This window comes from Chiloscyllium punctatum, chromosome 11 (genome assembly GCF_047496795.1).
Source record: "Chiloscyllium punctatum isolate Juve2018m chromosome 11, sChiPun1.3, whole genome shotgun sequence".
Classification (NCBI taxonomy): Eukaryota; Metazoa; Chordata; class Chondrichthyes; order Orectolobiformes; family Hemiscylliidae; genus Chiloscyllium; species Chiloscyllium punctatum.
In genome coordinates, this window is record NC_092749.1 from 92,664,453 (window position 1) to 92,676,558 (window position 12,106).

General features: G+C 39.7%; 1 protein-coding gene across 2 annotated transcripts in view; it reads left to right on the forward strand.

Moving 5' to 3' along the window:
- The window catches only part of LOC140483199 (son of sevenless homolog 1), a 285,798-nt gene that overhangs the window by 254,818 nt on the left and 18,874 nt on the right, over window positions 1-12,106 (forward strand). For both annotated transcript variants that reach the window (XM_072581258.1, XM_072581259.1), the window contains exons 15-17: window positions 699-818; window positions 1,669-1,831; window positions 7,481-7,598. In XM_072581258.1, the coding sequence (XP_072437359.1) occupies window positions 699-818; window positions 1,669-1,831; window positions 7,481-7,598 (401 nt within the window). The remainder of the gene's footprint in view (window positions 1-698; window positions 819-1,668; window positions 1,832-7,480; window positions 7,599-12,106) is intronic.

The window sequence follows — 12,106 nt, forward strand, 5'->3', positions numbered from 1 at the left end:
ACAGGTCAACACAAACCCTCCGAAGAGTAACCCCCCCCCACACCCATTCCCCTATCCTCTATTTACACCTGACTAATGCACCTAACCTACACATCCCTGAACACTATGGACAATTTAGCATGGCCAATTCACCTAACCTGTACATCTTTGGATTATGGAAGGGAACTGGAGGATCCAGAGGAAACCCACGCAGACACTGAGAGAACATGCAAACTCCACACAGTCACCTGGGTCCTGGCGTTATGAGGCAGCCGTGCTAACTACAGCCACTGTGCTGGAACTGCTTATGGAGCTGTTCCCTTGTCCCTCAGTATCTGTTTGGCCAGCTGCCTGAATGTTGACAAATTTTCTGCTTCAACTCCCCCTTAGTAACTGACAGTGACCCTTCAACTATTTTGAGTAGTCTGTTGAGAGCCTTGCAACAGGCTCTGTCCTTCTAGGCAGGATCAAATGTAGCAATCACTGGAACATCCTATTGAATGTAGTAAGCATTGGAAATCCTATGCCCATGTTACAACATTGACAGGCTGCCCAACCACACAACACAAATGTATATTAGAAAAAAGGGATGGAGTCACAGTAACTTAGCAATACTTCAAGATTAATTACCTGGTGATAATTTTCAAATTACCTTGCCAAGAAATTTGCAAAGTTTCTGTTAGCAGAAAAATTTATGCTTTTATGTATCTGGATTTCAGAGCTGTTCAGCCTTCAGAACTAGTAGGAAGTGTATGGACGAAGGACGACAAGGAAATAAATTCTTCAAACCTCCTGAAGATGATACGACATACTACTAACCTCACTTTGTGGTTTGAAAAGTAAGAAAAAGTTGTGTATAAATTTAGTTGATGTGCACTTCGTACAACTGTCAGGAAGAGCAGAAATACAGATGATGACTGAATAAAGTGACATAATTTCTATTACAGCATAAATATTACAACCAAGTTCAACTGATGATCTCTTTTGCAAAAAGGCAATGCACTCTGGGTTTGGAATATCAGGAAGCTGCTTGGTTTCACTGCACAGTACAAGGGATGCATTGCAAGCTTATTTTGTAATCAGAATAACTTTTAGTTAGCTGTGTATGTTTGGCATTGAAATATTATGTTTGTTACCATACCCTGATGCAAAACTTGATATTGTTTTCTTGGAAGTGTAATTGTTGCTTGGTAGTTGAGAACAATCACAACAATGATGACCTCGAAACAGTTGAAAACTGATGAGGGGAGGGCAAGGCAATCTTATTTGGCAACATGTCTTAATTCAGAAAAATTGAAGAAATGTAATAGGGGTTATCTGTCATATGATCCCAAATATTTTCAGTTTTTTTCACATTTAATGAAGATTAACTTTTAACTTTAAATAAGCATTTAATCATTGTCTAGCACAAAATATGACTACATTGTTTGAAAGGGCTTTCTAGTGAAGTAATCTGTAGTTTTGGCTGCATCTTTCAGTTGGTATTCAGTTTCTGAAAGTCTGTAATATCATGTTTGTTTTTCAATCCTGTGCTATACGGTTTTAAAATAAATTTATTTCTAATCTTTGTGACAATGCTGTGGGTGGTGTGAGTTGCAATTTTCAACCTTAAATGTCGCTTCAAACTGTCACTTGTATTACTCACACAATAGTACACAAAAATGATATCCTGCATTTTTAAAATTTCAGATGCATAGTAGAAACTGAAAACTTGGAAGAAAGAATAGCAGTTGTCAGTCGAATAATTGAGATCCTGCAGGTTTTCCAAGAACTAAACAATTTTAATGGAGTGTTGGAGGTGGTCAGTGCCATGAATTCATCTCCTGTGTATAGACTGGATCATACATTTGAGGTTTGTGATTCAACCAAATGCAAAGTAAATTTTATTGATGAGGTGCACAGAATTACTTGAAGGATGGGCAGTGTAATTTGAGAAGGATAAATGAATGTCATTGAACGTTGCCATTTTTGTTGTCGCTGTCCATGACACATTCAAATAAACTATTTTCCATATTTCTTAATGTGAAAGAAACTAATTTCTATATTGAAAGTGGAATGCAAGTATTGTACAATACTTAGCATGTGGGAAGTCTCAAAGGGATACATTTGCTGATGATTTTAGTGTGTGACATGCTATACACAGAAAATGGAAATTTACTGTGATGAGTAATAAAACCTTGTTCAAAGAATGCATTTAAAAATACTGCTGAGAAAAGGAAGATCTACAGAGACTTGGGAACACCACCACCTGCATGTTGCCCCAAACCATACACCATTCTTTCTTGGAACTGCATTGCCATTCCTTCATTTCTACAGATCAAATTCTGGAACTTGCTTCTTAACAGTGCTGTGGGTTTACCTACACCACATGGAAAGCAGTTCCTTACCACCTTCTCAAGGGTAATTCGAATAGAATAGCAATTTATTGTCACTTGTAAGATGTGCATCAGTCACTACAATTCAGCATTATTTTAATTACAGAAATTCTAAAGAGAGATAATTGAGCCAAAGTTAGGACAAAGTTCATCTTTTTTTTTCCCTTCACGGCAATCTGGGTTTATAGAGTGGCTATGGAACACTACCACTGAAGCTGCCAAAACATGGATTTTCACAGTGGATCCATCATGCTGCCACCATGGAAGCTGACACCAAAGCCACTGCATCGCTGCCATAACAAAGAGGGACAGACCAGACCCACCAGGTTGCCAAAGCTGAAGCCGTCACTCAAGCCATCACTACTTCAGTCACCTCCCGAATCCATCCTTTTGTTGCAGTAGCCATGAGGAACGAACCAGTAGCACCATGCTGCCACCATAGGATCAGACAGGAGAATGGACAATTCATCCACAATGAAAGTTTTGATAAAGCCACAGCCAATATGGCCACAAAGAATGGACATCTGGATCTATGGCACTACTGCCATTGCAGCAGGCCCTTGCAACCACCTTCCTCCACCGTAGCCATGGAAAATAAGAAAAGGCAAACTTTGATATAAAAGAAAATAAAACAAAACTAAAATGAGAAGAATGCGGCTGGCCAGGTGCGCGGGAGCATACGGGCATAGAGCACGAGCACTTCCTACCATGCTGCTGCTGCCATCTTCAAATGTTTGTTCAGAGTTGGGCAATGAACGCTGGTCCAACTTATATTGCCCACATCCTTTCAATAAACAGTGGAAAAAAAAGAAATCTGTCGTTAGTTAAATGATTTTTCTTAGCTCTGCTTTTCAGCATTGGAAACTCATAGTGAATATCATGATGAATATTGTTTGTTTTCACTAAAACTTAATTAAAATAAATTTTTGTGCAGCATTTTGATAGATGGATGAAAAAAAAACCATGCTCAGATTTCCCAACTGGCGAATTTTAAGTCTCCAGCATGCATCATGCTGACCAAAACTTTAAAATCTGTTGTAGTATTTCTTGAAAGATTTACAGCAGTTTTACGTAATGGCCTAAGGTGCTTCAGTATAAGGCCTAAGGTGCTTCATAAGGTACTTATGAATTAAGAACAGGAGTGGACCATTTGCCCCCTCGAGACTGCTCCACTCTTTCATAAGATCATGGCTTCAGGGACAAACTCCACATTTCTGCCCACCTCAACTAGTGTTGCTAAATATGATTTGGCATTATCAGAAGTAAGAAAGAAATATTACCAAAAGCCTGGTCAAAGAGGTTGGATTTAAGGAATGCCATGAAAGAGTAGATTTGGGCAGAGAGGTTTATGGAAGTAATTCCAGAGCTTGAGACCTAAATAGCTGAAAACACAGATGTCAGTGGTGTATGAAATTATGTTTGGAAAGAGATCAGATTTGGAGAGTTATTGGATTATAGGTGGTACAGAGGTAGAAATGAATGTGGCTGTGGCAACATTGGAACATTATAAGAACATAAAATTCTTAATGGTGCTGATTTGGGACCAAATTTAAGCTGTTGTAATGGGTGTACAGGACTGGGCTGCATGTTTAAGAGTTTGTACTGAGATTTAGATAAATTCAAGTTTATGAAGGACATAATATGGGTTGGTGGCCAAGACAGCATAAGAATAGTTGACTCTATAGATAAGAGCAGTGTAATGGTTGTTGAATGAAAATTATCTGGTGGATTTTTAGCTTCCTAAATATCAAAGGAGATGTATTGACATTCTCCACAAAGAGACAGATAACTAATGAGAAAGTTGATCTGTATCGATCTGAAAATGCAAGTAGGATTAGAAAATGAAGTTAAATGTATCAAAAAATTATCCAGGTGCAACAGGTGACCGACTGAGGTGTGGTATGGTAAATGAGACATAATAAGTTTCTGTTCTAATGATGCCACCTTACTCGGGAGGTGGGAGGCAGTCCTGAGAAATGCCTGCCTTTTTCCTCAAGTGAGATTCTCCACAACCATGGTTGACCACGCCCATAGCTGTCTTTGACCCATCTCCTGCACTTCTGCACTCACCCCTTCTCTTCCCTTCCACAACAACAATCAGGTTCTTTTTGTCCACACCAGCCTCAACATCCAGAGGATCATAAGCTGCTATTTCTGTCACCTGCAGCAGTATGCCACAACATATTCCTCTTCCCTCCTTTGTCAGCACTTGCAGGCACCATTGTCTCTGGAACACCCTGGTCCATTCCTCCTTCATTCCCAATACTTCCCCATGGCTTCCTTCTCAAGCAATTACAGAAGTTGTAACAGCTGCCTGATTACTTCTTCCTTCCTCACCAGACCTTCCAGATGAAGCAGCAATTTACCTGCACTTAATTCAATTTAGTCTGCAGTATTTGCTGTTCATATTGTAGTCATCTCTAATTGGGAAGCCAACGCAGACTGTGTGACCACTCTTTAAAACACCGACTTTTTGTCCATAAAAATGACCCTGAATTTAGAGTTGTCTGCCACTTTTAATGTACAGCCATGTTCCCACGTTCACATTTCAGTTGTAGGCCTGATGCAGTGAAGCAGCGCACCTTGGTGCAAGATCGAAGAATTGCATTTCATTTTCCGTTTGGGGACCCTGTAGCTTATGGGATTCAGCATTGAATTCAATAACTTTAGAACCTGATGTCATCTTTCTAATTTTTTTTTTAACCAAACCCAGCACTCTGGTCCTGTTATGACATGGGTTGTCTTCAACACAGCCAGCTCATTGTCACCCACTCATTGCCGAATTGGCTTGGAGGAAGTGATGGTGAGCTCCTGCAGTCATTGGTGTGGGGATACCCAACATGCTGTTAGAAAGAGAGTTCAAGGATTTTGACAGAATAACAGTGAAGAAATGGCAACATTGTTCCATATCCAGATGACTTGAAGGTGAACTTGCAGGAGGAAGTGTTCCCATATGTCTGCTGCCCTTGTCGCATGACATGGGTGGCTTTCAGGACAATCTACCTGTTCGTTTTCGTACTCAACTCAAATTATCACTTATTCAGCTTTTCTTCTGTCCTGGCCTATCATCATCTGCCCCTTTTCATTTTCTTTCTCTCTCTCTCTCTCTCTCTCTCTCTCTCTCTGTCTCCACCCGTCCACTCCTCAACAGATATCCCCTCCACCCTGCAAACCTTGTCTTCAGAATAAAAATCACTTTGTTTTTAGGTGCTGTCAGGTCTGATGAACAGTCACCAGATTCAAAAATATATTCTGTTTTTCATACAGATGCTGCCAAACCTGCTGAGTTTCGCCAACAGTTTTGTTCTTTGTTTCACATCTCTGGCATCTGTAGCCATTTCCTTTATTGTAGTAGGTAAAAATGCATTCAAAAGACAAACAATTTCAGAGGAAACCACTGCAGTTCTTTTCAAATTTGAAAATGTATTTACGTTGGCACCTCCAAATCTTATTCTGAGTACCTAAGGAATGTTTTTGGCACTGATATTATAACATCATGATGCATACATGCTGATTAATCCTTTAACACATAATTTGAAAACATGAGTTTTTTTCTAATGTGTTCATGGGATGTGGGCATTGCTGGCTAGAGATTTATTGTCCATGCCTAATTGGCCTTGAGGTTATGGTGAGCCCCTGCCTTGAACCATTGCATTCATTGGTGGAATGACACCCAACATGCTGTTAGGAAAGGAGTTTCTAGGATTTTGACCTACTGACAGTGAAGGAATGACAATATAGTTTCATGTTGAGATGGCTTAGACGTGAACATGCAGGCGGTGCTGTTCACATACATCTGCTATCCTTGTCCTTATGGATGGTGCAAGTTCAGAAGTTTGGTAGATGGTGAAGTAGGAACCTTGAGATGATGCACATAGCTGCCATTGACTGTCATTGGTGAAGGGAGTAAATATTGAAGTTGATGGATGCACTGCGAATCAAGTGGCTGCTTTGTCTGGTTGGTTCTAAGTTTCTTGAGTGTTGGAGCTGCATTGAAAAGAGAAATTGTGAATATGCCATCATGCTTCTGATTTGGGTCTTATAGACAGTGGACAAGCATTGGAAGACAGGAGGTGAGTTATTTGGCACAGAAGTCCTATCCTCTAACTTGCTTGTGTAACCAACATATTCATTTGGGTAGTGCAGTTCAGTTTCTGCTCTTATGGTACACCCCCCCCCCCCCCCCCCCCCAAAAATTGGTCATGGGTAATTCAGCAACAGTAATGGCATGACATTGAATACATTGAATATCAAGGGGTGATTGTTAGATTTTTGTCTTGTTGGGGGCGGTTATTGCCTGCCACTGTGTGGTGCTAACATTACCTGATGCTTTTGCATGACGGATAATTTACTGATGAGTCTTAGTGACAGTTTTGTCTCCTTAATACTGCTGAACTTTGCTCTTTGGGACCTGAACAGCTGAAAGCAGCATTTATGTTGTGGCCTAAGATCTACAGTTATAATTGAAACCATCACATTACTGAGTTATTCTGTGATGAGCTCAATGTGTAGATATAGCTTACATGCCATTCTTTAGTGTCACTTCAAAATTACGATACTTGAGGAGCAACATGAAAGGTTCTGTGTTAATTCAGTCTAAGTTGTTCCATACAGCGTGAAGCAAATAACTGTTTTTGATAATTTATAAAGTTAATTATTTCTTGCCTAAAGCAATGGAAATGATTCAGTGACTATTGTGAAAATTAATTTTATTTGACAATAAGAAATCGTAAAATGTTAATTCCATACTTTTAAACCACAATAAGTTTAAGAATTGAAAGAAAAGCTTTAAAATTACAAGGGGAATGATCTTGAAGCAAAAGTGTACTTTGTGCAAAGTCAAGCTAGAAAACCAAAGGATGTGATATATAAATTGAAAAACCACAAATTTATTATGGTTTCGAGGATAATTTATTCATACTTGACTATTGATATGTTGAATACCCTACATTACCAAGAACAACAAGTCATTGTTGAAACATTGCAAAAGCAATTTGATCAAGTCCAAATTCAGTATTGATCAGGTTTGCAGTTTTGTAATTAGGAAATGAACAGCTGATTGGGCCAAATGGATTTTTACCAATGCTGCCTTCTAAATGTATATTCTGCATTGCTTACATTCATAGCAAATACCAAGTCGTCAAAAGAAAATTTTAGAAGAGGCTCATGAATTGAGTGAAGATCACTATAAAAAGTATTTGGCTAAACTCAGATCCATCAACCCTCCATGTGTGCCTTTCTTTGGTAAGTTTTTTGATTCATTTTTTTTCCTATGGTAGCTGACATTATAGCTATTTTCATTGTCTGTCAAGCAGCAGTAACTGGTTATCAATATGTAATGTGACTCTTGTTGCATTAATGTTCTGATTCTATTTTTTATCCATTTATGTTCTTTAGTCATTGCTATTTCTTAGTCCCGATGTGGAAAATTTACAGTAATTGGAGGGAACTTATGTTCTGCCAATACTCCATGTCAGATAAGCAGTCTGTTAATCAATCAGCAGTGGAACAGTGACTGTTGGCAGTAACAGATCCAGCTGTTGCCAACTTATAAATAGAACTAACGTGCAATTTCAAGTAACGTTTTTAAAGTACAGAGTGTGGATGAGAAATAAGGGGAGGCAAGAAATAAAGGGGCGAAGGATTAAGGGTGGCACAGTGACTCAATACTGCTGCCTCACAGCACCAGGGACGTGGGTTTGATTCCAGCCTTGGGTGACTGTCTGTACAGAGCTTGCATGTTCTGTCCTGTTCTGTGTGCTCTGGTTTCCTCTTGTAGTCCAAAGATGTGCAGATTAGTGGATTGGCTATGCTAAATTGTCCCGTAGTGTCCAGGGCTGTGCAGGCTGAGTAGATTAGCCATGTGAGCTTATGGGGATAGGGTAGGATGCTGTTTGGAGGGTCATTGCAAACTTGATAAGCAGAAAAGTCTCTTTCCGCACTGTAGGAATTTTATAATTCTATTGTATGGTTGACAACTATGAAATCCTAGAGGAAATAGAGTGGGAAAAGGGAACAGTAATTGATACTCTGGCTATGATAATATAATGAAGAGTGGAACCAAGAAAATGCAGTTCTTGTAGCTGGAGAAGTGGAGAGGTTACAAAAGGATGGTGATCAACTGTGTGAAAGGCTCCTGACAGACAAGAAGGACGATAGTTTACCCTTTGTTTTTACTTAAGATGTCATTTGTGATTTTAACTTAAAATGTTTTAGGACCACAATAGGGACATAAACCTTTGTAGAGGAATTCAAATATGGAGTTTTGGAAAATGAGACACAGATTTAGAAGGTAGCAATATACTCAAAGACTTTATAACAAGAAATAGAGTTAAGGGATGGAGTAGTTTATTTATTTGAGAAGAATGGGCGATGATGCCAGATTTTAAGTAGGGAAAGCACCGTTAAGAATAAAACCATAAGAAATAGGAGCAGAGTTGGCTATTTTCGGGCATGTTCTGCAATTCACTAAAATCATGGCTGATCTGATATGGCCTTAAATTCGACTGTATCCACAACTCCTGGTTCTCTTGGCATTCAAAGTCTGTTATAACTCCGCTTTGAATTTATTCAGTGACCCAGCCTGCACTGCATTTTGGACAAGGGAATTCCTAAGGTTAAGACCCTCCAGGGGAAAAAAAATCCTCCTCATTTCATCTTAAATGGGAGATCTCTTATTTTGAAATTTACTTCCTCATTGCCCTTCATGGAAATATTTGTTGCCTTCCAGCATCAAGTTCCCTCGATCCTGTGTTTCGATTAGATCACCTTTCATTATTTCCAACTCCAGCGAGTATAGGTCCATCTTGTTCAACCTTTTTCCAGAAGATACCTTCAACTCAGGAATCAGCAAAGTGACCGAACTGTCATTGAACTGTTTCCAGTGCAGTTATATACTTCCTGAAGAAGTCAAACCTTCACACAGCACTCGAGAAGTGGTCTTACTGAGGTTCTGCACAGCAATAACCACCCTTTCATACTTGTATACTCTATTTCCTTTGCAATAAAGATCAATACTCCATTTGCCCTCCCAATCTAAATGATAGCATTTTGAGAGTTGGTGCCAAAGTATCCAGATTCCTTTGTATGAAAATGTTTTTATGCAATCACTTAGTTTGTTCTTCCAGCCAAAGTACCGAAGCTCACATTTTTCCACATTGTACCATGTTTCCCTATCCACTTAATCTACCCACGTCCCTTTGTGGACTCCATGTTTTCCTCACAGCTTACTTTTCTCCCATCTTTATGTCATTTTGCCAGCATGTACTTAATTCCTTCATCCAAGTTATTAATGTAAATTAGAAATAGTTGATGCATCAGTACTGATTCCTGTGACACTTAACTGGTTAGAGTTTAACAACCTAAAACTGATCCACTGATACTAATTCTCAGCTTCCTGTTTAATAATCGATCCTCTATTTATGTTAATGTAACACACTCAGCACCCACGAGCTTAAAGCTTGTTCAGTAGCCTTTTATGTTTCACATAATCAAAAACCTTTTGGACATCTAACTATACTATATCTATTGGTTCCCTATTATCCATCTTGCTTGTTACTTCAAGAAACTCTAGTAAATTAATCAAGCATGGTATTCCTTTCCAAAACCACCTTGACTTTTCCTGATTGTAGTATGATTTTCTAAACGAATTAGATTCAGATAATTTCCCTATGATTGATGTTAGGCCAACTGATCAGTAGTAGTTTCTTGCTATCGATCATCACCTTTTCTTGAATAGGGACATTTGTTAAGGTGCAAAGATGGCTTTTAGTAGAGTGATGTGCTCTCACTGTCAGATGTGGAAGATTAGGGAGAGTTTCCATGTTTCTGATGATTATGTCTGCAGGAAATATCTTTAGTCACGAATTCTATCACATCGCATAGATCGGTTGGAGCAGCAATTAGGAATTTGCAGGACTGTGGGGTGTGACTGATGGCAGTTATAGGAAGGGGGCAAAAACCACAGATACAGTCAGGGAGATAGGCTACCTTCAGGAAAGGTAGGAGAGGGAAGGAAGTAGTGCAGGAGTCTACTGTGGTGATAACCATCTCAAATAAGTATCCTGTTGTAGAAAATGTAGGACTGTCAGAGAAACAGCCAAGTTTCTGGTACTGAGACTGGCTCTCATATAACGAGTAGTTCGCCAGGTTCCAAGCAATTGATTGTGATAGGGGACCTATAGTCAGGCACAGACAGACGTTTCTGTGGCCAACAGGGAGAAATCAGAATGGTGTGTTGCCTCCTTTGTGCCAAGATCAAGGATATATTGGAGATAGGGGAGAGGGACCAGCAGGAGCTCGTTGTATACATTGAAACTAATGACATATGAAGGAAAAAGGATGAGATTCTGAAGGGAGAATCTAGGAAGTTAGGCAAGAATTTAAAAAGGAGGTTCTCGAGGATAGTATTATCTGGATTACACCTGGTGCCACGGGTTAGCGAAGGTAGGAATAGGAGATAGTGTAAATGAATGCATGGCTGAAGCGCTGATGCAGGGAAGAAGGATTCACACTTTTGAATCATGGGAATCTCTTCTGGGGCAGAAGCGACCTGTAAAAGAACGATGGATTGCACCTGAATTGGAAGGGGACTAATATACTGGCAGAGGGATTTGTTGGAGCTACTCTGGAGAATTTAAACTAGGAAATTGGGGGTGTGGGGTGAGACCCAAGGAGATAGTGAGGAAAGAGATCAGTCTGAGACTCGTACAGTTGGGAAAAGAAGCAAGTCAAGTAGTCAGGGCAGTCAGAAACAAAGCAGAGGATGAGGCTGGACTGATAACTAAAGTGCATTTCTCTCAATGCACGAGGCTTAATAGGGAAGGTAGATGTACTCGGGTCATGTTTAGAAAAATGGGACTGGGATATCATAGCAATTATGGAGATATGGCTCAGGGATGGACAGGATTGGCAGCTCACTCTTCCAGGTATAAATACTACAGGAAGGATAGAAAGGGAGGCAAGAGAGGAGGGGGAACTGTGTTTTTGATAAGGGATGTTATAGCAGTACTTAGGGAGGATATTCTTGTGAATACATCCAGGGAAGTTATTTGTGTGGAGCAGAGAAATAAGAAAGGGATTGTACTATACACCACACCCCCAACAGTTAGTGGGAAATTGAAAAACAAATTTGCAAGGAGATCTCCATTATCTCTAAGAATAATAGGGTGGTTATGCTGGGGGATTTTAACTTTCCAGACATAGGCTAGGACTGCCACAGTGTTAAGGGTTTAGATGGAGAGGAATTTAAGTGTACCAGAAAATATACTGATTCAGTATGTTGAAGTACCTACTAGAGGGTGCAAAGCTTGACCACCTCTTGGGAACTAAAGCAGGGAAAGTGACTGAGGTGTCAGTGGGGGAGCACTTTGGGGCCAGTGACCTAATTATTTTAGTTTTAAAATAGTGATGGAAAAGCATAAACTGGATCTAAAAGTTAAAGTTGTAAATTGAAGGAGGCCAATTTTGAAAGTATTAAGCAATCAAAAGTTGATTGGGGGTGGAGATTTGCAGGTAAATGGACAGCTGGAAAATAGGAAGCCTTCAAAAATGAGATAATGAGAATCCAGCAACAGTATGTTTCTGTTCGGGTGAAAGGAAAGCCTGTTAGATATATAGGGGATGCTGAATGACCAGAGAAATTAAGGGTTTGGTCAAGAGAAAGAAGTTCATCATCGTAGACTGGTTAGCAAAGTTAGATCACATCAATTACATGGAAAACTAGCCATTTGGATAGAGAACTGGCTTGAAGG